This window comes from Puma concolor, chromosome B3 (genome assembly GCF_028749965.1).
Source record: "Puma concolor isolate L17-30 chromosome B3, mPumCon1.1.hap2, whole genome shotgun sequence".
NCBI lineage: Eukaryota > Metazoa > Chordata > Mammalia > Carnivora > Felidae > Puma > Puma concolor.
Window position 1 is genome coordinate 88,057,300 of NC_141672.1, and position 27,357 is coordinate 88,084,656.

The following is a 27,357-nucleotide window of genomic DNA, read 5'->3' on the forward strand; positions in this document are numbered from 1 at the left end:
AGATCTAAAAAATCATTAAGGCCTACATACAATTACTTACTGCTTTGTTTACTTTACTATTTCCATTTGGTTCTTGTTTGGTACTTCTCATTTTCATTCCTTCTGCAGAGGGAAAACAAAGTAGATGGGTTAAGTGTATCAGAGACCAGCAATAATTTCAAACATGGATTCAGAACTTTAGGTTTATGGACCCTGATTTATACAACAGCTATTTCTCTACTTTTATGCTAGAAGTTCAAAGCCAAATTTCCAGCTCATCCAGTAAGCAAAGTGTACATTTACTGTGCAATTATTCACTGAATTTATCATGGCTTCACCTTAATATTTATACCCTTACTTTTGATTCCCCCTAACTTCACCACATACCAAATTGAGAAACAATTGTACAACAGTTGTAAAATAATAAACTGTATCAAAGTATCTTGATTTTGATACTCACAAACTGTTATATTTGCTTTACTCTATTTCTAAAAACCAGAAAATAATATTTAAAGCACAAATCAATTTTATCACTACCAAAGCTTTCTTTTAGCATAGGTTCTTTTTGTTCATCTTCTTCCTCTTCCTCAGACAATGGTGAAAAGGCAAACCTGACAACGGAAAGAAACAAATTAGAAAACTACAAGAAATGCTACACTCTCTAGATTTTACAGACCTTATTACTGAAGCTGCAATGAGTCATTCATAAAATTATTTTAGTGAAAACAAAATAATTCTTCCCCTTCAGAAAGCTCTTATTTGCCTTTATTAGCAAGAGAAGCAGGACAGTATCACATTTACAAGTGCAGGCTCAGCCACATATTACCTGGGACTTGAGACAAGTTACTTATTCTCTGTGCCTCAGTTTTCTCATCTGAAATTGGGGATAAGACATTACTCATAGAGGTGTTTTATAAAAAGTAAATAAGTCATTTCAAAAAGTGCTTAGAACAATACCTCACACATGGTAAAGCATTTACAAGCATATATTACCACGAAGAGGAAAGTAAATTCTCATGTAATTTAAAATCTCAACCTTTCAATTTGTAGTTAAGAGACAAAGTCCTGACCTTGTATGTACCAGGTAATTTAAAATCTCAGGTTCCAAGTGGGGAGCTGAGAAGATGAAGGCTTCATCTGGTACATCTAAGATATCTTTCCTTTACAACTTCCAAGAGATTCAGCAAAGCAGCTGCCAGACAGATATCTCCTAGAAAGCTTCCACTTTGAACTCACTCTGTACTTACTGTTGTCTCTTATTTTAATTCTACTTTGTTTTTAGATCACCCTTTCATGAATTAAAAAACAAAAACCCCACAGAACTCTTTAAAAGCTAGGAGTAACAGGGAACACCCATAACCTATTAAAGGATAATTAGCAAAAATTAACACTAGATATCAAAGTTAGTAATACTTGAAAAGCACTTTTTAAAATTCAGAATAAAATGAGGAGGCCCACTCTCAATGCCTCGATTCAATACTATACAGGAGAGCCTAACCAACACAAGAAACAGTAATGAGGCAGCAGTGTTAGTTGGAAAAGAAAGAGTAACATTGTCATTACTTTCAATAACAATCACTCTAATGGGGAAATCTAGAAATTATCAGAACTAACAAGACAACATATGAAGGTTGATGGATATGATATATAAAAATCAATAGCATTACAAGGCTCTTGGCTGGCCCAGTCCATAGATAATGCAACTCATGATCTCAGCGTTGTGAGTTCAAGCCATGTTAGGCGTGGAGCCTACTTAAAGTTTGGTTCAGGTCATGATTTCACGGTTCTTAGGATTGAGCCCCACATAGGGTTCTGCGCTGACAGCATGGAGCCTGCTTGGGATTCTTCCATCCACCCCTCCTTCCTTTTCCTTCCTTTCCTTCCTTCCTTTCTTCCCTTTCTTTCTGTCCTTTCTCTCTCTCTCTCTCAAAATAAACATTTCACTCATATATGGAATTTGAGAAAGTCAACAGATGAACATAGGGGAAGGGAAGGAAAAATAACATAAACAAAACAAAGAGGAAGGTAAACCATAAGAGACTCTTAAATACAGAGAACAAACTGAGGGTTGCTGGAGGGGGGTGGGTTAAATGGGTGACAGGCATTAAGGAGGGCACTTTGCCGGATGAGGACTGGGTGTCAATATGTAAGAGATGAATGCATCACTGGGTTCTACTCCTGAAGCCAAAACTACACTGTATGTTAACTAACTTGAACGAACGAATGAATATATAAATAAATATTAAAAAATTTAAAACAATCAATAGCATTCCTACATTTTTGCCAAAGCCACATGTATTATTTTAAAAGGGTGCATCCATAAGAGCCATAAAAATTTTTAAATATTTTAACAAAAGTTATAAAACAGGGGGGCCTAAGTGGCTTAGTCAGTTGAGCATCCAAGTCTTGATTTTGGATCTCATCATGATCCTAGAATTGTAAGATTGAGCTCTATACTAGGCTCCACGCTGAGGGTGAGGCTCTCGGGGCGCCTGGGTGACTCAGTCAGTTAAGCATCTGACTCTTGATTTCATCTCAGGTCATGATCTCATGGTTCCTGGGATACAGTCCCACATCACAATCACTGCAGAGCCTGCTTGGGATTCTCTCTCTCCCCCTTCTCTCTACCCTTCCCTTCCCGCCCCCCCCCTTCAAAAATCAATAAACTTAAAAAAAAAGTCTCCTCTCTCCTTCTGCCCCCTTCCCTGCTCATGCGCTCTTAAAAAAAAAAAAAAAAAAAAGTTATAAAACATAAAGCACTGAAAAGATTAAAAACAATAGGACATACCATATGCAAGGATGGAAAAAATATATGTAACTTCCCTAATTAACCTATCAATTCAATTAAATTCTAATCAAAATCCGATAAAGGTTTTCCTACAATTAAATAAACTAGTTAAACATTTTATTAAAGAGAAAAGACCCAATAGCAATGGATATTTTCTAAAAAAGATTAAGGGGGAAGACACATATGAAGACTTATCAGTAAACTAAGATAATTTGAGAAAGTGTACTACTGATGTAGGATCAGAGAGAGAGAAAAAAGCAGAATAGAGAACTCACAATTAAACAATTCTTGATGAATAAAAGCACAACTGTGAAATTTGAAAAAATCATAGAATAACTTTAGACTTCACCTTAAGCCAGGAAAAAATTTCTTAGACAAGACACAAAAAAAATGGGGCACCTGGGTGGTCCAGTCAGTTGAGTCTCCAACTCGGCTCAGGTCATGATCTCTACAGTTCATGAGTTTGAGCCCCACACTGGGCTCACTGCTATCAGCAGAGAGCCAGCTTCAGATCCTCTGTCGCCCTCTCTCTGCCCCTCCCTCGTCTGCACACTCTCTCAAAAATAAACATTAAAAAGAAAAAAACAATGGGAATGCAAGCTGGTGCAGCCACTCTGCAAAACAGTATGGAGGTTCCTCAAAAAACTAAAAATAGAACTACCCTACGACCCAGCAATTGTACTACTAGGCATTTATCCAAGGGATACAGGTGCTCTGTTTCAAAGGGACACATGCACCCCCACATTTATAGCAGCACTATCAACAATAGCCAAAGTATAGAAAGAGCCCAAATGTCCATCGATGGATGAATGGATAAAGATGTGGTATATATATACAATGGAGTATTACTCGGCAATCAAAAAGAATGAAATCTTGCCATTTGCAACTACATGGATGGAACTGGAGAGTATAATGTAAGTGAAATCAGTCAGTCAGAGAAAGACAAAAATCATATGACTTCACTCCTATGAGGACTTTAAGAGACAAAACAGATGAACATAAGGGAAGGGAAACAAAAATAATATAAAAACAGGGAGGGGGACAGAACAGAAGAGACTCATAAATATGGAGAACAAACTGAGGGTTACAGGAGGGGTTGTGGGAGGAGGGATGGGCTAAATGGGTAAGGGGCACTAAGGAATCTACTCCTGAAATCATGGTTGCACTATATGCTAACTAATTTGGATGCAAATTTAAAAAAATAAAAAATAAAAGAAGTTAAAAAAAAGACAAAATATACAATATATAAAGGAAAAAAATAACAAATTTGACTCCATACTTCCAACTTTTTCTATGGCCAAAACACCATTCAATTGTTCAAAGATAAACTAGAAGAAAATATCTGGAATGCTTGGAACAAAATATTGGAATCTAAAATATATAAGGAATTCCTACAAATCAATATAAAAATGATCAATAAGCTCATAAGGAAAAAAAGTCAAAGATATAAAAAGCTGACTGGCAGAAGAATAATACGACGAGTAAATACATAAAGACATAAAAATTTAGTCTTAAATGCAACTAAAAACACAGTGAATATTCTCATTTACCAGATCTACAAAAATTAAATAATGGGGAAATAGGAAGGTAGAGGAGAGAGCTCCTCTCACACAATTGTTGGTAGATACATAATTTGTTTCAGATTTTTTTGAATGCAATCTGATTTTAATACGTGAAAAATTATAATATGCATATCCTTTATCCTAACAATCCAAGTCTTCTCTATTTTTCTCAATTTTCTTAACTTTTTTTCAAAGAATACAAACATTAAATGCATAATACGAAAAGACAGGCTATTTTCATGGGATAAAAAGATGTCATTTATCTCACACACAGAAAAAAAAATGTCACTTATTTAATCTTTCTAAATCTTTTATTGGTATGTCTGATTATAAAATTATCCGTTTAGTTATAATGCCTCATCCTTTCCTTCTTTGGTGATATGGTTGGGTAATATAAGCTCTTAACCATCTAAACATAAATGGGGGTGGGAGGGTAGCGTACCAAAGATATAGATATTCGCCAAATAAAGATAGCCAGTTTCTAAATAACTGAGATTTGCCAATAGCTGAACAAAGCATATTCACATACAGACTTTTAATTCCCAAGTCTGTCACATAAGTTTTCATTTTACCCTATTGTTACAAAGTAAGCTGGTCTACTGATCATAAAAATTGTTCTTTCTTTCCCAACACTAGACAGATGAGACCCTCATTACAAGTGTCACAATCTATCTACTTCTTTACTCATATACATACATATTACCAGAACATGTCAGAACCGAAAATCACCTTGTATCAATTGATTCAATTCCCTCACATTATATGAAGAGGAAACTAAGGCCCAGAGAAGTGAAGAGAGGCAACATGCCAAAAGTCACAGTGCAAATAGGAGAGTTGGACAGGAACCCACTTCTCTGGATTCCAGACCCAGTGAATATCCTTTCCAATATATGACATGGCCTGGACACTGTCACCCACTGAACTACCCCTGATGACATGGCCATTCAATGGTTAGCAATGTAAATAAGAAGTGTCCAAGAACCTCTGGTTGTTTGCAGATGGTCTCCAGAGAACCATGATGACAAACAGGATCATGGAGAACAGCAACCGCCAGATGGCATCATCCACCCACAGCTCCCGCCAATCCTACCAAAAGGGGGAGAAGCACATTTTTATACATAATCTTAACTCATTTCACAAAGTCCTTAGCAGAGAACAAGAATCATTTATTTATTCGTTCAACTTATACAAACTAAGGCCCTGCTATGTGCTAGGCACTGTGCTAAGTACAGGGAATAAAAAATAAATGAACACTGTTTCTTCCCTGGTAGTGTTTATTGCTAAAGAAAAGGCACCATACTTTGGTGCTTACACTATGTTTCCTATAGCTCTGAGAATCTTTAGGGAAGGACTTTTATACAAGGTAAGAGAAAGTAACGTTATGTTATTTTTTATAGTTTTCATTTTATTTATTTTTACCAGCTTTGCTCTGGCTTCCAAAGAAATGTTTTGCCAGTCTCTGTGCTCAAATCTTAAGTACAGGGCTTCTAGTGAGTAGTGTTATTCACATGTACTTAATGTTTTGGACTCTGGATTTCTTGTTGAAACTTTTTAGTTAAGGAAAGATTGGGTTATGACAAACTATGACGATCATTTATAACGTTCTCTCTCACTATTGGGATATATAGTCAGTCCTTTCTCCCAACGTCTACCCGAAAAACCCATAAAACAAATCTATCATACTAAGCACAGTGTTAATATAGAATACTTAGGAGGAGGGAAGGATTCTAACCCTCAAGAGTGGAAACCTAACCCTAATTTCCTAAAAGGTATGAACCTTACCATTGTCATCAACATCATCGTCTGTGTATAGAACAGTACACTATTCACAAATGCATGTGTTTATAACTCACCGACTGACAAGTCACTATCCTGAACTTCATGGTTGTCCAGATGATAAACACAATAGACGCTAACAGGAAATGAAAAACCTGGTCACAGTATGAATATTAGTTTACATCCCTAATTACATTCTCTGAATCTAGTTAAGTGGAATCCCACACATCCCTAACTCCCAATACATCACAATCATTTTCTCTGTTATTTTAACACATTTATTCAATACAAATTTACTTACAACTGCTGTAAGCAAGGCCCACAATTCATACTCTAGCCAATTCTTTCTGTAAATAATAGTTTTGTTTACCATTTGGCTACTTTAGTCATCCTCAGAATTGGAAAAGAAGGTATTAGAAACATGGCTTTTTCCAGCATTATCAATAATATGATTTTTTTCCTTTTCTTTAGCCTTAGTATAATAATGCTAATTTTTCTTTGGTTGGTCGGATGGAAAAAGAGGTTGATAAAATGACTGCAAGACAAACAGAACTGTTGGTTCCAATTATTGGCCAGACCTCTTTATTCCTGGTACAAAAGCCAAAAGGCCGGCAAATTAGCCTACATGGGCTATAGTCTATGCTAATGGATATGTGTAACGAATATGTTATGCACGTTTAGTGATATATGTAAAGCCAATATAATAGCAATGTACACTAATCTAAAATCTAAATACAATTCTATATTTATTTTAATAAAACCAAATAAGCAAATATTAACATCTTCTAAAAGAAATTTAAATGCTGTATGGTACTAGTGCTCACTTGCTTCAAAAAAAAAAAAAAAAAAAAAAAGAGTATCTCAGAAAAACAATGGAGATAGGAGAGAGATATACCAAGAGTTGAAATTATATGTAGTTGATCTTCACTTATTAAAATAAGTGGTTCTAAACTTTTTTTGTACCACAGACCCCTTTGAGAATTTGACAAAAGTGAAAGACAACTTCCCCAAGTGAAATGTACAAAACTTTTTATGTAATTTTAGAGAGCCTACCTATGGACTCTCAGGTTAAGAATCTCTGTTCTAAAAGAACTGCATTTAAACAGCAGGGAGCAAGTCTCCAACTTACCTGCCACTGCCAAGATAAGTGTGTTGGTAAAATGTCGGTACAAAGAGAGTTTTACAATGTTCCTCCGAAGTTTTAACAGCTTCATTGTTTGAGTCAGGCTAATAAATATGTGTTTGCAGGTCAAGGAAATCAACATTCAGAAAAAACAATAAGCTAGTAAACTAATCTTTATATTTCTTTGAGAATCTGGGGTCAAACTGACAGAGTTATAGACACCAGGCCTAACAGCTCTCACTCTCAACCTCACAAATACCCCAAGCCTCACCATGATTAATAAGAAAGTCTTCATTTTCAATGAGACTTAAAGAGAACACAAAACCCAGAGAAAATGAGAATGCAAAAGAGAAGAAAAAATAAGAGGAAAAACATAAAGGAGAAATAAAGATAGGAAGAAGCTTTCTAGAGAAACAAGGAAGAAGAACCAAATGAAAGACAAAAGGAAGAAAATGAAATAAAAATGAGTTAACAGGCAAAAAACAGGAGTTAGCATCCTCTTTCCTCTTTTAAAGTAGTGGCTCTGTTCTCATTGTCCTAGCTAATCCAGTCTAGAGTCACACATTCATGCCCATAACCTCCCACAGTTTATACTCAGTCCCCTTGTGCCATGTTAAGGAAGCTGCCATCAGTTGCCTGAGTTATCCTGAATGAAAAGGACCATACAATTACAAACTGGCTGAGAATCCCAGGCAGTTAGGCTCTAAAAGCAACAACCCTCCATTTTCAAGACATTATTCTTAAGTACAAGCTGCTGCACAAAGATAGGAAAACTAATGACCAATATAGACGATTACCTGCTCTGATGTTCAACTTTCAGAATGAGGGGCAGATATGAAAGCAAGTGTGTTGGAGCTCACTTCTGCCCCTTAACAGAGCCTTGGCTGCTACCTAATTACCGGGTCATCTTCTTGTATGGTCCAGTCCCTCTCCCCACATTTCTCAATATGCGTGGTAGAGGTTCACAAAGCACCCTTGAAAGATACTGACCTAGAAAAGCTTCGGCCTTTTGGGCCCAGGATACTTCAATTTCAAACATTTTTGATATAGGACAATCCCCCCAAATTCACAAAATTACAACTTTATTTACATTCAGCCTTTTATAACAGTCACAGTCCATCAAGACTATAATATCACACCAATTATATATAGGACCAAATACCACAAAAACCAAAATAAATTTCTAAAAATCCCCAAAAGACAAAAGTCCAAACACCCGAATAATAGGTCAAGTCCCTAATAAACAAATGTTTACTCTTGAAAAGCAAGAAAAGATTATTCAAATAGAAGCTTGTTTGTTATCTGCTGGTTGACTTCTCCTGTAAATGAATCAATATTTATCTCAAAGAACGGAAGTCTTCAAACAATCCCAAGTCTACTTTTAAATTAGAGGATTGAAACACTTATCCTGTTATCCTGTATGGGTTAAAATCTGCTAAACCTACTTAGAATTTTAAGAGAGTCAAACAACCTGGGGGCACCTGGGTGGCTCGGTTAAGCATCCAACTTCGGCTCAGGTCACAACCTTGCAGCTCGTGGATTTGAGCCCCTCATCGGGCTCTGCGCTGACAGCTCAGAGCCTGGAGCCTGTTGCAGATTCTGTGTCTCCCTCCCTCTCTCTCTGCCCCTCCCAGTTTATGCTCGGTCTCTCTCTCTCTCTCTCTCAAAAATAAACATTAAAAAAAATTTTGCTTTTAAATAAAAAGGAGTCAAACAACCTCATATAGTTCCTAAAATCATATTTTTTTTTTTTCAACATTTATTTATTTTTGGGACAGAGAGAGACAGAGCACGAACGGGGGAGGGGCAGAGAGAGAGGGAGACACAGAATCGGAAACAGGCTCCAGGCTCTGAGCCATCAGCCCAGAGCCCGACGTGGGGCTCGAACTCACGGACCGCGAGATTGTGACCTGACTGAAGTCGGACGCTTAACCAACTGCGCCACCCAGGCGCCCCCTAAAATCATATTTTAAGAATCAAAATACATACATAATTTTCAAATGATTTAATAATTGCCAGAGGCTGAAAGAAATAGCAGGACCAGAGCAGTCAGTGATTCTAACACTAAGAGAGATAACATTAAGCCCAAAATTGAAGTGAAATGCTTATTTTTAAAAAAGCCAGAAGCTTTTATCTTGTGCTCAGTCTACAGTCACCAACTCTTACTGCAATTTTTAAAATTAAAAACAAAATAACTGCTTACCTGAGCTCTCAGTTCATTAGAATGAAAACACCCTATTCCCAAAGTAAAGAGTAATCAACAAAACCGGTAAAAACCATTTGCAGAAAGATCAATGGAAACCCATCTCCAAGGGGAGAAAATGGACCACCATCAAACAAGCCAATGAGAAGGATATCCACCAGCACAGGGCAGTGTCTAGGAAAGCCAAGGGGATAAAGGCCAAGGAAGCAAGATCAGTCTGGGCCTGCAGACAAAGAAAAAGAGGTGGTGAAAAAGAGATGTCTAGAGAGCACAGAGAAGAAACCAGCACATGATTCTGCATTTACATAATCATCTGGAATGATTTTGCATTCAAACTAAAAGAAAATAAGGAATACTTTGTACCTACACCATTCTTCCCTTCTGACAAACGATCACATTGAATATACAGCTGTAAGCATTTCACACAAACTGTTGATTACAATGTCAATACAATAAAACATGCTGCTAACTAATAAGAGGCAACCACCACAAAACTCCTAGCATGCTAAGATCCATGTTAAGAAGTGACACACTGAAAAACTGTGGTGTTACAAGCCGACATTCCATTCTATCTCCTATCATTGTGATTTTGGCTACATGTCTAAAAAGACCGTTCACATATTTTAAAGTACTGCAGCATTAATATATTAAGAATTACTAATTTCCAGAATTGTAATATAATGTAAATCTACAAATAAGAGCATACCCCAAAATAAAATGTAAGGCAAATTATCTGTCCCCAAAACTATGCTGTTTGTTTCACACATTTATGTATATAAGCTGCTATTTATATAACCCTGATTGCCCAATCACCAGGACATTATTGAAAGGATATCCATAAAATAATACAGGCATCAATTGATGAGAGGGCCAGGTTTCCTATCAGAGCCAAGGGATAAGAAAAAGACTACAGCAGCATAAGAAAGAAAACGAGATAGAATTAAGATTAAAATTGCTGAAAGTCGAAGGAAATTACATAGAGGAAAGTGTGATATGAAAAACATATATGCATCCATAAAGAGTTTTATTTTACGGGGCAATTTATTGCAAAACTTACAGAGCTCAGTTTTCTTGAGGGCAAAGTCAAATTTACAGTATTTGCCACCATGAATCTAATGGGTTAATGCTGGGAGTAACTTTTAAATAAGTAACTGCTGGAATGACCAAGTTCTTCTTCACATTAATCCACCCCTAACATAAATTTCTTTATCATTTATATCTCAGTGCTTTGGTTCCCTTCCTGGCAAAGGGCATGATTTTATAATCCTCAAGAAGGATGTGAAACATTTAGTTGCATTTTTAGAAAAGCCTTTGAAACTCAAGTGGTGGTTAGCAAAGAGCACTGCCACTTTAAAACAATAAAAAAGATTATGGAGCAAGTACATGATTAGCATGTCTGCCCCTTACACAAGAATGAGAGCCCCTGTCTGGGAGGAGGAATAAATAGCAATATGGGGACAGGAGGGAAAGCATTCATTCCTGGTCACACATTAAACTTACAAAGCTCTAATAGATTAAAAAGAAAATTTGCATTATACATACATTTTGAAAATCAGAGTTCTAAGGTGACTTAGAAGAAAAAGCCCACAGACATTTCCAATTCACCCTTTCAAGACAAAAACGATATATATGAACTGACCACAAATACTCAGATTAAGCAGTACTGACCCCAGTAACTCTGAGGACCCCTTCCATTCCAGAGAACAAAAGATAGAGGGCTCCTGCTACCACAACTTTGTGAAGAGTGACTCCAAGTCGAGGCCTAAATAGAAGAAAGCAAAGACAAGAGTTGAATATCAACGCTACAAACTCCAAAATAAGCTAAGTAACAGCAACTCATGTTGATTAATACAGGCCTACAAGTTAGCAGAGATAAGCCAGACATACTTGATGTATCTGAGGAAAAAAAAAAAAAGGAAGAACAGATAGTCTTAAACCAAGAAAGTGAATACCAGAACTTTAGATCTGGCCCTGGTTACTGCATTTAACGTTTTAAAAAAAGTCATTTTTATTACAGAGAATTTTCAAACATTCAATAGTATAATGAACCCCTCTATATGTATCATCCAAAAACCACTAACCCATGGCCAATCCCACTTCATACAAGCCTCATCCACCTCCCATCATCCCATATGATCTTTCAGCGTATTTTTTTTTTTAATCAATAAGGACTTTTTAAAAACCTAACCACAATACCATCTTCAAATCTAAAAATTTTAACAATATAAGCAAATATCCTATTGTAACTCATTAGATAACCTGTACAGTTGTAAGCTCAGAATCCAACAAAATATAGTCTTCCAAACAGGTTCTTGAAGGAAGTCTTGAATCCATGACATTCAAAATGCCACCCAATCAGAATCTACATTTAAACAAGATCTCCACGTGATTCATTAGTGCACTGTAAGTCTGAGATGCACTGCTGTAAATCATGTCTACCTAAGCCTAAGTGATATTTGTGCTTGTATTTTTTTGTTATATGCTAGCAAAGTTCTGTATGGGCAAGGATTTTTCTCCCTACTGTCATATCTTAGAAATCTACTTCCTGGAACATAGGAGGCACTCCAATATTTATTAAATGAATTAAGTAACTTTACAAATGAAACCCACCCCATTCCCCTTATCCCACTGAAAGCAAAACTCCTTTAAATGAATAAATTACAAGAATTGAAACTCAAGTGTGCCTGGGTGGCTCAGTTAGTTAAGCGTCCGACTTCAGCTCAGGTCATGATCTCGAGGTTCCTGAGTTCGAGCCCCATGTCGGGCTCTGTACTCATAGCTAAGAGCCTGGAGCTTGCTTCAGATTCTGTGTCTCTTTTTCTCTCTGCCCCTCCCCTGCCTATACTCTGTCTGTCTCTCAAAAACAAATAAACATTAAAAAGATTTTCTTTTATTAAAATTCATTTATTTAATCTCACTTAAAGCAAGACTACTTGAAATAACTGTCTATACCTGGCTAATTCCAACTCCTCTGCTTCTATTTTCTCTCTTGAAGTCACTCCAATCAAGCTTTTATCCTAGCACTTCACCAAAACGGTCTTGTTAAGGTCACTTACATCTCCCATGAAGTTAAACCCAGTGGACTGCTCAACCCTCTTGATACAATCACTCTCTCCTTGAAACAGTCTTCAGGTTTGCTTCTCACCACAATGGTCCTTCTCAACTTCCTCTGGTCTAATTCTATTTCATCTCACTGAATTCTAAAGAATTAAAATTGTTCAAGGTTCAATCCTTTGACCTCTTTTCTATAAACACTCACTTCCTTGGTGATCACATCCCAGTCTCATGGCTTTACATAACATCTATATATTGATGACTCCCAAATTCATATCTCTACCCTACTCTCTCCCCTTTATTCCCTTTGGGCATCTAACACCTCCTAATATTCACTCTACTCCAAACTTATTCTATCTAAGGTCTTCCTGAACTCATAAATATCAATTCCACCATTCCTTGCTCAGACCGAAACAGCTGGCATCATCCATGATTCCTCTTCTCTTTCACATCACACATTTGATCCATCAGAAAATTCCATTGGCTCTACCTTCAAAATATACACAGAATCTGACCATATCTTAGGATCTCTTCTTCTAAGTGTACATATAGTTCCCTCATCACCTTGAGATCTCTGCTTAATTGTCACTAAGTGAAGCCTTCCTCGGCCACTGTATTTACAGCTGGAAGCTCCACTTCTTGCTTGGCACTCTCTAAATCCTTCCCCTGCTTTATTTGCTCCATAGCACTTATCACTGAAATAAATATTAAATATTTTATTCATTTATTTTTATCTTTGTCCCCTCCCTCCACAAATGTAAACTCCAAGTCTTTTGTTTACTTGCTATATCCCCAGGGCCTAAAACCCTATCTAGTATATAGAAGGCACGCAATAAAATTTTTTGAATAAAAAGTAAATTATTTTCAGACTCTTTTTTCAGACTGAATGACACTCCCATGAAAAACTGTGATTTGCAAAAATATTTTGGAAGATTAGAAGTCACTGCAATTTCACTCTAAAAGTTTGATGTTTTAATTGTCATTCATTAATTATATTGCAGATTTTCCTGCAAATGCTCCTTGGTTCTAAGAAGTGAAATGAAACGCTTTACATTTCCTGGCTTTTATAAATCTACAAAATTTCAGGTAACTGTCTTACTGCGGTTCTTACATCAATTCTTTCAGAATTACAATGGGAACCTGAAATACTGATTCAATTTAATCAGCATTTTAATACGTTCTTCCATATAAAAAGTTAATACTTACTTAACTATGCCATATCCGAGGCTGACTATGATGACCAAGGTTCGAGCCAGTGAGCGTTTAACTGCTGATAGCAGCTCTGCAAGGATCAGAGCACCCTGAACTGTGAGAAAGAAGCAGGAAAGGGTGCTATAATCTAGGTTTGGAAAAAGGCGCGACTCTAGAACCAGAACATAGAGCTAGATCTCTAACAGTCGTCAGAATAAGCATTGGGATTATCCTGTTCAAAGAGAATACCTCTCTTGCAATTTTTACAAGTACACAAGCTGATTTTACTTACCTTGTTCATGTGAACAGCAATCTGGGTGTGCTCAAATCACCTTCCCTCCCCAACCCCACTTCACTAAAACCTCAGGAGAACATCTCACCTACCTGACAGTTTAGAACACTTAGGAACTTTCCCCCATTTTTAAAAACTGAAGAACACACATTGAAAATATATAAACACATTGAATATATACAGTGAAAAGTACAAAATACACAGTTTTCAAATCATTTTCACGCCCTTTCAAAGACAGGGGAAACTCTAATTAGTAATCTTACGACAATAATCATTAAAACTTAAATGTCTGACGAGAAAGAACCAAAACCATCATAAAAAACTTCGGTACAAAACAATTTCTATCATTACCTGTTCACTTTAGTAAACCTACGCACCCTCCTATTTTCCTGATATTACTGTATTTTACCAGTTCTTGGATTTTAACGTCTTTGAAATCAAACTATGTCCTACAATCAATGGTTATCTTACTATTAAATTGGCAGTAATTATTTCTTTTTCAGATGCACATAATAATGGTGCCTTAAAAATCAAGGCAATTGAGATTCAATGATGGTAATAATCTTACCCAAAATGGCCACTACTATTGTAACTTGTATATTTTGGTACCATCACTTTTAAATCACTGAACCCATAAGTTATAAGGCTAAAAACAAGAGTCACGATCATAATGATTATGCTTAAGTTATTCTAGTAATTAAGTAACTGAGAAGTTAAAACCATTAATGACTGCTGATCTGAGTTAAACTGTCACATGTCTTACCTGCCAATCATTCACAAACTGGTGAACATTTTTTGGTTACACACCTGATTCTCCTTTGTATCGAATATTCTGAAATTCTGCATAGAAGACAGCTTTCTCAAGCATTCCCAAGAAGATGACAGCACCAATCCAAAACTGAATTCTCAGGAGATCTCTCCAATAGCAGGCAGACCATGCCAGCCACAGAACACCAAACAGGACATATACGATGCACATCACCATGAAAAACTGTCATCCAAATGGGTAAGAAATAAAAGGGAAAATTAGGGCCAAGAGCCAATCTGGAATCAATACGCAGTCTTAAACTATAAAAAAAAAAAAAATTCTACCCTCTACTTTAAGAATTTATCTCGTTGGAGTTCCATATTAACGTAAAAAAATGATCTCCTCTTGCATATTGAGAGACTACCTAAGGACCTATGAGTAAGAGTAACCGCTCTTCTGCATTACAAATGCATTTTCAGCTCACTATGTAAAATCACACAAATGAAGATAACACTAAAGAGGAAAAAATATGGCAGGGTTATGATACATCTGAAGGCAATGAAACATAACAAAGTGGAAAAACTATGAAAGGGAAAAGAAGAAAACCATGAACAAAGGAAATCTGAAAATAGAGTAAGGATATTCCCATAGACACAGACACACATGAGGCAGTGTCATCATTTAGTTACTTTAAATGGGATCAGAAACTATAGGGCTGTAAGAAGTGCCCTGCTTTGGATTCTAGAGAGAATGTGAGATGTGCAATTATCTGTGAGGTACTTTCCAATTCTGAAATTCCACAAGTCATCAATCTCCTCATTCTACAGATGAGAAGACAAGGCACAGAGGAATTCACGGACACTCTGAATGTCACAATCCAGTAAGAAATACAGAACTACAAGCAGTATTTTCTGAACTGTTCAGGAAAAATTCTTTAAAGAATATTGCCACAAAACATGGACAATCTTTCAGGTTAACTCATGTAATGTTAAGGTTAAAGAATGTAAGTTCACTTACAATCATCAATGGATATTCTTCAAGCGTGAGATATTCATACGGACCCTTCACTTCAACAGTCACTGCCAAAACACAGTCCTCAGAATTAATGTAAAGGATGCAGAAATTAAACAAAAACGTTGTGCAATATTTGATTGATGAAATTAATGAAAATCTCATTGGGTTAATTTACTTTTTATCATTTCAATTCTGGTGAATATTATTTATAGAGCACTCTGAAATTCACGGTTTTATATTCTCAAGGTTCATGCCGTGTACCACACAAACCTCCACTCTCCGCTCCAGTCAGTATCCTAAGTGGAAAAGCCCTCTGTTACCATATACACATCCTTTAAAGACTAGAACGAATGTATTTCCTCCACAAAGCCTTCTGTGAGCTGCCCACTGGAACTATAACCCATCTCCTCTAAATTCTAAACACCTTTTATATATACTTTTTCTTATAACACATCACTAATGTGCTTTGAAAGGTACAGGACTTCATTCCTTCATTCTGCTGTCCTCTTTGTCTTCTATCTATCTTTATCTGGATTTTCCTATTACTTTATTTTTTTTACCTATTTCAATTTTATGTGACTTTGCGACATTAATGTATCATTTTCAGAAGGTACGTAATAAGTGTTTAATGATAGTAACAAGAATTTAAAGACAGATTTGCCTTACTGAAGCAAAACTATGACTATGTTTTTTACTGTAGTGATATAAGTGATAACTATATCCAGAGACAGACTAATAACTGTCTAGTCAATGAAAATTTCCTAGTTTTTATCAAGCAAAAAGGACATACCATTGTTAAAAGTAAACCTGGTCCCCCTCACCAAAAAAAGTAAACTAGGTCCAACACTCATATAAATGAGCATCCCACAATAGCCATAATGAAAGTTTTAAAAAAATTTTTAACATTTATTCATTTTTGAGAGGCAGAGAGAGACAGAGTGTCAGTGGGGGAGAGGTAGAGAGAGGGGGAAACACAGAGTATGAAGCAGGCTCCAGGCTCTGAGCTGTCAGCACAGAGCCCAATGTGGGGCTCAAACTCACAGACCACAAGATCATGACCTGAGCTAAAGTCAGACGTCTAACTGACTGAGCCACCCAGGCTCATAAATCATAAAAATTTTAAGCAGACTGGTTATTAAATCTATACCTTCTTAACTTAATAAAAGAGCAAATAAAATAATTATTTATTATTTATTACACCCTTTGTTTACTCCATGCTAGGGGTCAGCAAAGTACAGCACATGAGCCAAATGTGGTTATCCACTTTTTATAAATAAAAGTTTTATTGGAAAACAGCCACATCCACTTACTTACATATTATCTAAGGTTGCATTTACACAACAATGGCAGAGTTGGGTAGCTGTAGTAGACAGAACATTTACTCTTTGGCCCTTTAAGAAAATTTGGCTACCCCTTGCTCTATGCCACAACATAAAATAACATTTATTGAGCACTTACTATGTGACACACACTACAGAAAACAGGAGATAAAAAGATACATAAGATGTTTTCTGCTAGAAGGGACAGTAGGAAAGCAATATAGAGAACTATCCTTCTGAGCCAGTCCTTAAAGGATGAATGTGTATTTCCCAGGACAAAGTAAAAGGCCATCTGGGACGAGGAAACAACATGAACAAGGACAGGCGTGAAAATGCGTGATATATATTTAAAGAACATGTAGTCTGAGGCTGCACATAGTACCATATAGTAGCATTTTGAAAAGAAAGCAGCAAAAGGTAAACTGGGACAAGCTGCAGAGTTTTATAAGCCTTCCTGCAGAATGTAAACATTTTACAGGCGATGGGGAAACATCAAGGATTTACTGAAGGGAAAAAAGATGGTAACAGTGTTTTCGAAAATTCTAGGAATTTCACACGGTGTAGTCAAGTCCATGCTTCAATGTATCTTCCTCCTAGCTCCAAACAATAGATGAATAAAACAAAACGAGGACATAAGCCCGAAAACAAGATAAATACCTCCAAATATCACAACTGAACAAAAACTTAGAACAGTATATAAGGCTGAAGCTATGGTCATGTTTGACTCTGGGCCCAAAAAGCAAGCTACGGCAGTTGGGCTCAAACTTGGGAACAGCGAGATCATGACCTGAGCTGAAGTTGGACACTCAACCAGCTGAGCCACCCAGGCGCCCCTCCATTCTTTTCAAAGAAAGAAGGCTGAAAGTAAATGTTGGCAACTGCTGCCTTAGATTACAACTTACTAGAAAGCTGTGGCCCTAGAAATACAGGAAGATACACATATGTCTTAGGCCCAGAAACTGTGCCAGGCCAGCTGCTGGCTTACCTAGATGCTATACCCCATATAACTATGGAGCATAAGAGCCACCTCTGGATTAGGAATTAAAAGCATTCAACCCAAGAAACTATAAAAAACTAAAATTTTAAATTAAGTCAAACAAAAGAAATAACGAAATAGCAAATACCAATAGTTTGTTGGTTTGTTGTATAGTAAAATACAATTCTATAAAGATTTAAAAAGTTAAAAAAAGTAGACACAAAGACAATAATAAGAGTGAAAAGAGAGGGTGCCTAGGTGGCTCAGGTGGCTGAGCATCTGACTGTTGGTTTTGGCTCAGGTCATGATCTCATGGTTCCTGAGTTTGAGCCCTGCATCAGGCTCTGCTGACAGTACAGAGCATGCTTGACACTCTTTCTCTCTCCCTCTCTCTGCCACTCCCCCACTTGCACACTCTTTCTCTTTCAAAATAAAAACTTAAAAAAAAAAAGAATGAAAAAAGCTACAGATACTTCTTTTTTTGCAAAGAAATACTATTAATAACTTCATGCCAATACAGTTGAAAACTTGAAAGATATGGACAATTTCTCAAAAACGACACTGATTCAAGAAAAAATAGAATCACTAAAAAAACAACATATTATTAAAGAAAATTAGTCAGTTGTTTAAAATCTCTATGGAGGAAGGGAAAAAAAGAACATTCGGCCAAAACACTATCATAAGTTCTACAAAACATTCAAAAACTGGATAATCCTACCCTTACAAAAACTACTCCATAGAATTTAATACAGGGGACATTCTCCAACTCATTAGACTAGCATAACCTTGATGCTAAAACCCATAGATGACAGTATGAGAAAACAAAATTATAGGGGCACCTGGATGGCTCAGTCGGATAAGCATCCGACTTCAGCCTGGGTCATGATCTCACGGTTTGTGAGTTTGAGCCCTGCATTGGGCCCTGTGCTCTCCATGCAAAGCCTGCTTCAGAGCCTCTGTCCCTTTCTCTCTCTGCCCTTCTCCTGCTTGCTCTCTCAAAAATAAATAAAACATTTAAAAAAAAAAATATGTCATAAAAAAAAAAAGAAAAAAGAAAAGAAAATTATAGGCCAATCCTACTATGAACATAGATCAAAAATTACAAATAAAATTCTGGAAAACAGAAGCCAGCTGTGTGTGTGTGTGTGTGTGTGTAGGCCAAATATTGGCATCTCAGAAATTCAAGAATGCTTTAACATTAGAAAATCAATTAATATAATGTATTACATTAAGAGATTAAGTGGGGAAAACTACATGATCAGTTAAATCAACACAATCAAAACAGCTGATAAAGCTGACCATTCCTCATACTAAAAAAAAAAAAAAAAAAGGGCAGAAAAAAATACACTTAGTGAACGAGGAAAAGAAATATCCTTAACCAAACACAGAATATTTTGAAAAGTCTACAATAAGCGTAATTGTGAAATGTGCTAATATTGCCATTAAAGTCAAGAGCAAGAGAAGTATGGTCATTATCACTGTTCCTATTCAATATTCTACTTGAGAAAGGAGGGGTGGAAAGCAAACTATAAAGAAGGAAGAAGCAAAAAAAAAGAAGAAGAAAAAGAACTACAGAAAATAAGACTGGTTAGTAAATGACCACAAAATTCCAAGTAAGGAATGGTGACCCATGAACTGGGTTAGTAAGATTAGAAAAAACACTAAGTAAAACTGAGACATTAAAAAATTACCAAACTCAATTAATTCAAAAATTTCCAAGTTTTGAGTTGGTAATCAAGTTTTGCCAAGTCTATTTTCAGGATACTGAAAAGATAACACCAATTAAAAAATCTAAAAATAGGAAGATCAAATGAAGAAAGTACAAGCAAAGTACTTAAGACTGTCTGATACACAACAAACATTCTTAATTATTCCCTCCCTTAAAGCAATTTTACACTACCCATTACACATGACACAACTAGATAATACGAATGGTAAAGAGGAACAAAATGTACTTACTGGTAAAAAGACTATTAAGTGAAGTTTCTTTTGAGGATTCCTTTGAGGATGAAATGCCAACATGTACAATAAAAATGTATGGTGCATCTTGCCAAGTTTTCAGTGGATCGTGCATTGCCTGGAGAGAGAAAAAAAAAGGACAACATATCTACAAGTATTAAAACCTAAGAACATATGTTAATATGAAAATCTTGTTCCAGAATGTGCCCAGGAATATGGATGAGTTCTTCATTTCCATTCATTAAAATAGTGGTAGGCACAATAAAACAAACAGGTTTATAGTACATACAATAAAGTAAGACTATAAGGTACTAAAAGACAGGACATGTTATAGCTTTATGCACAAAAATCACATACTTAACACTTATTTACAAGGAAAACCTCAGCTAAAAATCACTACATTGAATCTGTTTAATTAAGCCATGCTAGGATACTTGGTTATGTTTCATATGGATGAACTAAAAAGATTTAAATCATCTCAAAACAAAACAAAAACACCCATGATGCTGACAGTGAATTACATTATAAACACTAATTCCTGAATTAATTCTCTTTGTTCAATGTTCTTCTCAAGACTACCAGAATATCTTAGAAGCATTCACATCTTTATCAAAAATTTAATCATGGCTGGTCTATGTGGAAAGAAAAAGTCACTGTTCCTCAAAGTAAAGGAAGTGGAGGTAAGTGCCTCCATGTTTACAAAATTGGTTACTTGGGAAGAATCTGCTCCAAGGCCAGTGAATTTATACATAGCCTGAGCAAAAAGCCTTCGAGGATTTGTTGCCACACTTGCTAGGTGGGACAATGGACCTTCACAAACACAAGACTAAAACACAAAGATAAAGGAGATGAACACAGAAAATTGCTGGCTTCTTCTTTGTGTGTCAAAGGAGGTACTGCTACTTAGACTTGCAATTTATGACCTGTGGTCTTAAAAAATACTTTTGTCCAGACACCACTGAGTAAGCTTCATTGATCTATGAAAACCCTCAAACTGGGTAACAGATTTTGCGTATTTATGTGTTTTCCTGTAGAACCACAGGTTTTCTCAAATGCTCAAATTATCCTACAACCCAAGAAAAAGCTAAAACGAGAGTTCAAAAATTACATTCCATGATACAAACCCAAGTGTCAAAGTAGATTAAATGATTCCACAGCTATACATTTCCTAGGTTATCTCAGTAACTTAAGAACATAAATGCCATGCTGAATCATTCATTGGTTTATCTCTGCCTGAAGGACTCTTTACGACAAAATTCAGGAGCAATTTATGAGAAAAACTGAGAGCTTCAAAGTTACAGGTACATCATGTACTATTTATCCATATTGACTGAACCTTTCCTGAACTTATTCAATAACCAATAAAACTAGGCATAACAAGCTGCTCTGGTATTAATCTTATATATCTTAAAACTACCTCTTACAAATTTTAAAAGGGACTAATTCTCATATTCTAGTATTTTATAAAGTTTCCATTTAGTTCTGGAATATAGATATTTTGACCCTGTAAAAATAACATTCAGATACCAGGCACTCTGTCATGTTTAATATTTATCACAGTCTTTAATCTTCACAATAACCCCATCAGATGGGTACCAATATTAGCTCCTTCAAAGATGTCCTTTAATGGGTGAATGGATAAAATAAACTGTGGTACATTCAGGTAATGGAATGTCATTTAGCACTAAAAAGAAATGGACTATCAAGCCATGAGAAAACATGAAGAAACCTTACATTCGTAACACTAAGTGAAAGAAGCCGATCGGAAAAGGCTATATACATTATACAATGCCAACTATATGACATTCTGAAAACTGCAAAACTATGGAGACAATTAAAAAAATTTAAAAAAGTAAAAACATAAAAATAAATCAGTGATTGCCAGGTGCTTGAGGGGAGGGAGATGACTAGGTAGAAGGAGTACTGAGGGTTTTTAGGGCAATGAAACAATTCTGGTGTATTATAATGGGGGATATCTGTCATTTTACATTTGTTAAAAACCAAACACTGTACAACACAAAGAACTAAAGCAGCTAATGTAACTATGGACTTTGGCTGGTAACAATGTGTCCACATTGGTTCATCAATTGTAACAAATGTGCCACAATGGTGCAGGAAGGCCATGGTGGGGAAGTGTGAGTGCGCATTTGTGGAGGCGGTATGTGGGAATCCCGCTTTTTGCTCAATTTAAGGAAAAAAACCTTTCTTAATATTTATTACTTTTGAGAAAGAGAGACAGAGCGTGAGCAGGGGAGGGGCCGAGAGAGATGGGGACACAGAACCTGAAACAGGCTCCAGGCTCTAAGCTGTCAGCAAATGATGTCTAGCTATATTTTTGTGCACATTTATGTTTTCTTAGCCTAAATTCCTAGAGGTGGAGTTGCTAGGTCCAAATGTATGCACATTTTATAAGCACTTTTCTTGTGCTTGTCTAAGTGCTCTGGAGAAAAATTGTAGCAATTTATGGTCCCAAGAAAATAAGATTGAGCTTCCCTCTTTCCTCATACTGACTGTTATAATTTCAAATAGATTTTATACAGTTTGTCAGGTTAAATTGTTATCAATTGTATTTTTAAAAAATTGTTGTAAGTGAATATTTATTTATATGCATACAGGACATATGTAATTGTGCATTTTTAGTGGTCTTCTGTGCATAGCATTCTTTTTAATTCTTCTCAAGGCTTGAGCTCTGTTCCTAGTGATTAAAGCTGGCTGAAAGATGACCCTGTTGAATATCAAAGTAGTATTTGCAGGCATTTAGTCAGAGTATAGTCAAAAGAAGTTAAAAAACTATCTTTCGACATTCTTCCTGAAAATTTGCCTAAGAGGAGAATAGTTTCATAATTCTATTTTTAAAGGGTTCTCACAAGTTTAGCACCTCTATCCCCTTTTATTAAAGCTCTGGTAAGACATTTTTTAGACAAAGGGGCCTCTCCCTGCTGCCCCTACTCCCTAAAAACAGATTTAACGCTTTTATTAACTCAATTTTACGGTTCGATTTAAGCAATAATGTGATATATTTGCCATTATAATGTTTTTTAAATTAATAGATTTTTTTAGAGCAGCTTTAGCTTTATAAAAACATTGAGCAGGGGCTCCTGGGTGGATCAGTAGGTTAAGTGTCCAACTTCGGCTCAGGTAATGATCTAGCAGTCTATGAGTTTGAGCCCCTCGTCCAGCCCTGTGCTGACAGCTCAGGGCCTAGAGTCTGCTTCGGATTCTGTGTCACTCTCTCTCTTGGCCCCTCCCCTGATCGCACTCAGTCTCTCTCTCTCAAAAATAAATAAACATTAAAAAAATTTTTTTAAGAAAAGCAAGCTTGTGGTGTTTTTGTTCATCCTCATCCCATGTCCCTCTTACAAGCTCCCTGAAACCAAAGTTCCCACAGCAGTAACAGCTGTGGAAAAACAGCAGTTTGGCAGCCATTGGAAAAAACAGGAAAAGTTTGGAGATGCCCTAAAACCCAGGGCAGAACTGTCTGGCACTTATCTTTTATGCCCAGGGCTTATTTTTTATGACCTGATTCAACCTCATTCAGTGGAAAGGACCCTATACTCAGGGCACTGTCAAAGACTCTCAGCAGCAACTGTGAAACATCATGGCTGCCCCAGGCAATGTTAGGAGGTGGGGCTATTGAGAGGCTAAAAACTTAAAAGGAAAAATGGGGGGGGGGGGTGCGGGGCCTGGGTAGTTCAGTCAGTTTAGTGTCCAACTCTTGGCTTCAGCTCAGGTCATGATCTCCTGGTTCATAAGTTTGAGCTCCAGGGCTCCACACTTACAGTGCAGAACCTGCTTGGGATTCTCTCTCTCCCTCTCTCTTTGCTGTTCCCCTGCCCACGCACTCTCTCAATATAAATAAATAAACTTAAAAAAAAAGTTCCTTCTTATTTACAAGTAACATTTATGGGGTGAATATTACAAAAACAAGACTGACTATAACAAATATGGAAAATACAAGAAACACGGAAGAAAATAAAAGTCACTCATAATATTATCCACAACAACCATTATTAACATTTTAGTGCTTAAGGTTTATTTACCTATTTATTTTTAGCAACCTCTACACCCAAAGTGGGATACAAACTCATGACCCTAAGATCAAGAATCACATGCTCTCGGGGCGCCTGGGTGGCTCAGTCAGTTGAGGATCTGACTTCGACTCAGGTCATGATCTCACACTCATGGGTTTGAGCCCCGTGTCGGGCTCTGTGATGACAGCTCAGAGCCTGGGGTCTTGCTTCGGATTCTGTGTCTGCATCTCTCTCTGACCCTCCCCACCAAGTGGCATTCTGTCGCTCTCAAAATAAATAAACATAATAAAAAAAAATTTTTTTTTAAAGAATCACACGTTCTACCAATGGAGCTACCCAGGTTCCCTAACATTTTGGTGTTTAAACCTCCATTTTTAGGTTTCCTTTTTAAATAGTAGGATACTGGGGTGCCTGGGTGGCTCAGTGGGTTGAGCGTCCAACTTGGGCTCAGGTCATGATCTCACGGTCTGTAAGTTCGAGCTCCACGTCGGGCTCTGTGCAAACAGCTCAAAGCCTGGAGCCTGCTTTGGATTTTGCGTCTCCCTCTCTCTCTGCCCCTCCCCCACTCATGCTCTGTCTTCTGTCTCAGAAATAAATAAACATTAAATAGTAGGATACCAAGATAATTCAACACAAATATAAGAAAACTGAAATATGTGTCAATGCCCCAAATTTCCTACTACACTTACAGTTTTGTCTCCAGTAAGAGTAAGGTTTGTTCCATTCTCCTTAGCCTAAACATTAAAAAAAGAAAGTTAATTTAGAATTTTTACTTTATGCTTAGAAATACATAACAATGAAAACAATTACCTCTTGTTTTTCTCCTAAGAGAGGCAATCGATGTACAAAATCCCCAGAAAAGCTCTATGAAAAAAACATAACATTAAAATTAATGTTTAATAGTAAAAAAAAAAAAAAAAAAAGTTCAAAACCTATAAAAACATGGTTGAAGCAAAATACACTGTAACACTAAATAATATGGCATTGACAGACAGAAGATTTCCAATTAACCACAAACAAGTGAGAACTAAAAACTACTATCAAACTAAACGGGCCACTCAATTTCTCTGTTAAGAATTAAAAATATTTATGAATAAAAAAAACCTTAAAACAGAAGACATATGCTTAGGATAGAGAGATCTTATGGTTCCCTCTCTTGCCTCATATGAGAAAAATATGGCTCAAAGCTATCAAGCTTTAGATACAGAAATGGAATTTCAACTTAGAATTTTTTTTTAATGTTTATTTTTATTTTTGAGAGAGAGTGAGAGACAGTGTGTGAGTGGAGGAGGGGCAGAGTGAGAGGGAGGCAGAATCTGAAGCAGGGTCCAGGCCCTGAGCTGTCAGCACTGAGCGCAATGCGGGGCTTGAACCCACAAACCCTGAGATCATGACCTGAGCTGAAGTCAGACGCTTAACTAAGTCACCCAGGTGCCCCTCAACTTAGGATTTCTAACTCTTGGGTCTAATGCTCATTCCACCACAACACTCTCCATGCCTATACAAAACCACACTAATGTTTTCTTACCAGGTATCAGCAGATGAAGCATTCTCCTTCCTGAGTAATTAGAGCATGTATTCCAACTCTGTTACATTTGACTGAAGAAGGAGAGATAACCTTACCAATAGGGATAATATGCTAAGACCCTGGAAAGATTATAGCAGATCTAAAAGCAGTGAACCTAGGGCAACAGTATACAGCAGGTAGCTTTCCATGATCAAATCTAAGAAAGGCCAACCAATCCTCCCAAGCTAGGGGATAAACTTATAAAAACTAAATGAAAGCCCCCTAACTAACATCACATTTTTTCCAGCTTTCTTATTCTATCATTTTAAAGATATCTTCTTTCTCCTCCAAATCCATAAAATCTAAGCTATGACAAGAACTCAATTATCAACTGTTATAGTTCAATTATCAATTTTATTTTATTTGCTTATCAATTACTAGTTATTAAAGTCTCATCAACAAACTTTATTTCTAATAACTGGACAGAAAACTTAGCGTTCCGTGAATGCTTTGCCTCTTCAAGGCAATTTGCTAAATATTCTGAAGCGGTATTCAAATGCAATAAGAACAAAGAAAAGGCTACAGTTAATAATAACTATTTTCGACACCTATAAAACATGTAATTTTTCTATCAAAAAACTGACATCATATTCTATTTCTAAGAAAAGATTTTAGAATCACAATTCCGCTTACATGATTACATATATGTAAGCATTAAAAATACATATTATTCACCTCTTCCCCTTTACTCAAAAAAAGGTTGAGTTCAGGCCTGTAACAATAAAATCTAGAAAACTGGTATTTCTGGGAATGTATCAATTAAATGAGATCTCAAAAGAACTGAAAAACTGGAAGTTTCAAATGTCTACCAGTGGATGAATGGATAAAGAAAATGTGGTATACATGTACAATGAACTATTATTCAGCCTTAAAAAGGAATTAAGTGGATACATGCTATATGGAGGAAGTTTGAAAACATCCTGCTAAGGGAAAGAAGACAAATATTATATGATTCCACTTCTGTGAAGTATCTAGAATAGTGAAACTCATGGAGAAAAAGCAGAGTAGTTGTTACCAGCGATGTGAGGGGAGGGGGTGTTATTGTTTAATGATTATGATGTATCAGTTTGGGATGATGAGAAAGTTCTAGAGATGACTAGTATACCACTAGCCATCTCCAGAACTTGCATTGCATCGCTTCTCGGCCTTTTGGCTAAGATCAAGGGCAGAACTTGCATTGCACAACAGTGCAAATGTACTTCATACCCTTGAACGGCACACTTGAAAATAGGTAAAATGGTAAATTTTACTTATATTTTACCATAATAAAAAATGGGGATTTGCTTTTTACACACAAAGGAAAGCACATCCTCTTTTTGATGAGATAAATATTAAGTGGCTGAATGTGCAATTAACAGAACATGCTTCTAACTTATTTCTGTCAGAACAAAGAATTCAGAAGTGGGAAATGGAGATCACCAAATATAGAGGTATTATGTAGTTTATCTCTTCTATTTCCCTCCAACCACTATCAAACATTACCTGTGTTTTAAAGAGCTCACTGCAGTTCTGGAACAATTTTGATGATGTCTGGTATTTCCCAGACAAGCCTTTTTTTTCCTTAAGGTTTTCCAAATATGTCTCCACTTCTTCTGCCTGGAAAAACAAGAGAAAATACAACACACACAACTTACTTTTCACAAGTAAAGTATTTAGAAGATAACAGATAGATTTCCTATAGGGCAGGTACAGTTTTGGATTTGCTATTTTAAAAACTTACAACATCAAATAAACACTGTAATAATGTCCAAGAATCTAATGGTATTGGACTCTAA

The 27,357-nt window shown here is 36.4% G+C and overlaps 1 protein-coding gene across 2 annotated transcripts in view; it reads right to left on the bottom strand.

Moving 5' to 3' along the window:
- TMEM87A (transmembrane protein 87A) overlaps positions 1 to 27,357 on the bottom strand; it is a 40,976-nt gene that overhangs the window by 6,317 nt on the left and 7,302 nt on the right. Inside the window, exons 4-17 of one of the 2 annotated variants that reach the window (XM_086710454.1) lie at positions 27,065 to 27,178; positions 24,826 to 24,879; positions 24,705 to 24,749; positions 19,985 to 20,102; positions 15,734 to 15,795; positions 14,776 to 14,959; positions 13,692 to 13,791; positions 11,100 to 11,193; positions 9,582 to 9,654; positions 7,235 to 7,339; positions 6,183 to 6,241; positions 5,312 to 5,415; positions 517 to 590; positions 41 to 102 (exon numbers count right to left, since the gene is read on the bottom strand). In XM_086710454.1, coding sequence (XP_086566580.1) covers positions 41 to 102; positions 517 to 590; positions 5,312 to 5,415; positions 6,183 to 6,241; positions 7,235 to 7,339; positions 9,582 to 9,654; positions 11,100 to 11,193; positions 13,692 to 13,791; positions 14,776 to 14,959; positions 15,734 to 15,795; positions 19,985 to 20,102; positions 24,705 to 24,749; positions 24,826 to 24,879; positions 27,065 to 27,178 — 1,248 coding nt within the window. Of the gene's footprint in view, positions 1 to 40; positions 103 to 516; positions 591 to 5,311; positions 5,416 to 6,182; positions 6,242 to 7,234; positions 7,340 to 9,581; positions 9,655 to 10,262; positions 10,339 to 11,099; positions 11,194 to 13,691; positions 13,792 to 14,775; positions 14,960 to 15,733; positions 15,796 to 19,984; positions 20,103 to 24,704; positions 24,750 to 24,825; positions 24,880 to 27,064; positions 27,179 to 27,357 lie in introns of both variants that reach the window. The other variant, XM_086710453.1, reaches the window with a different exon arrangement.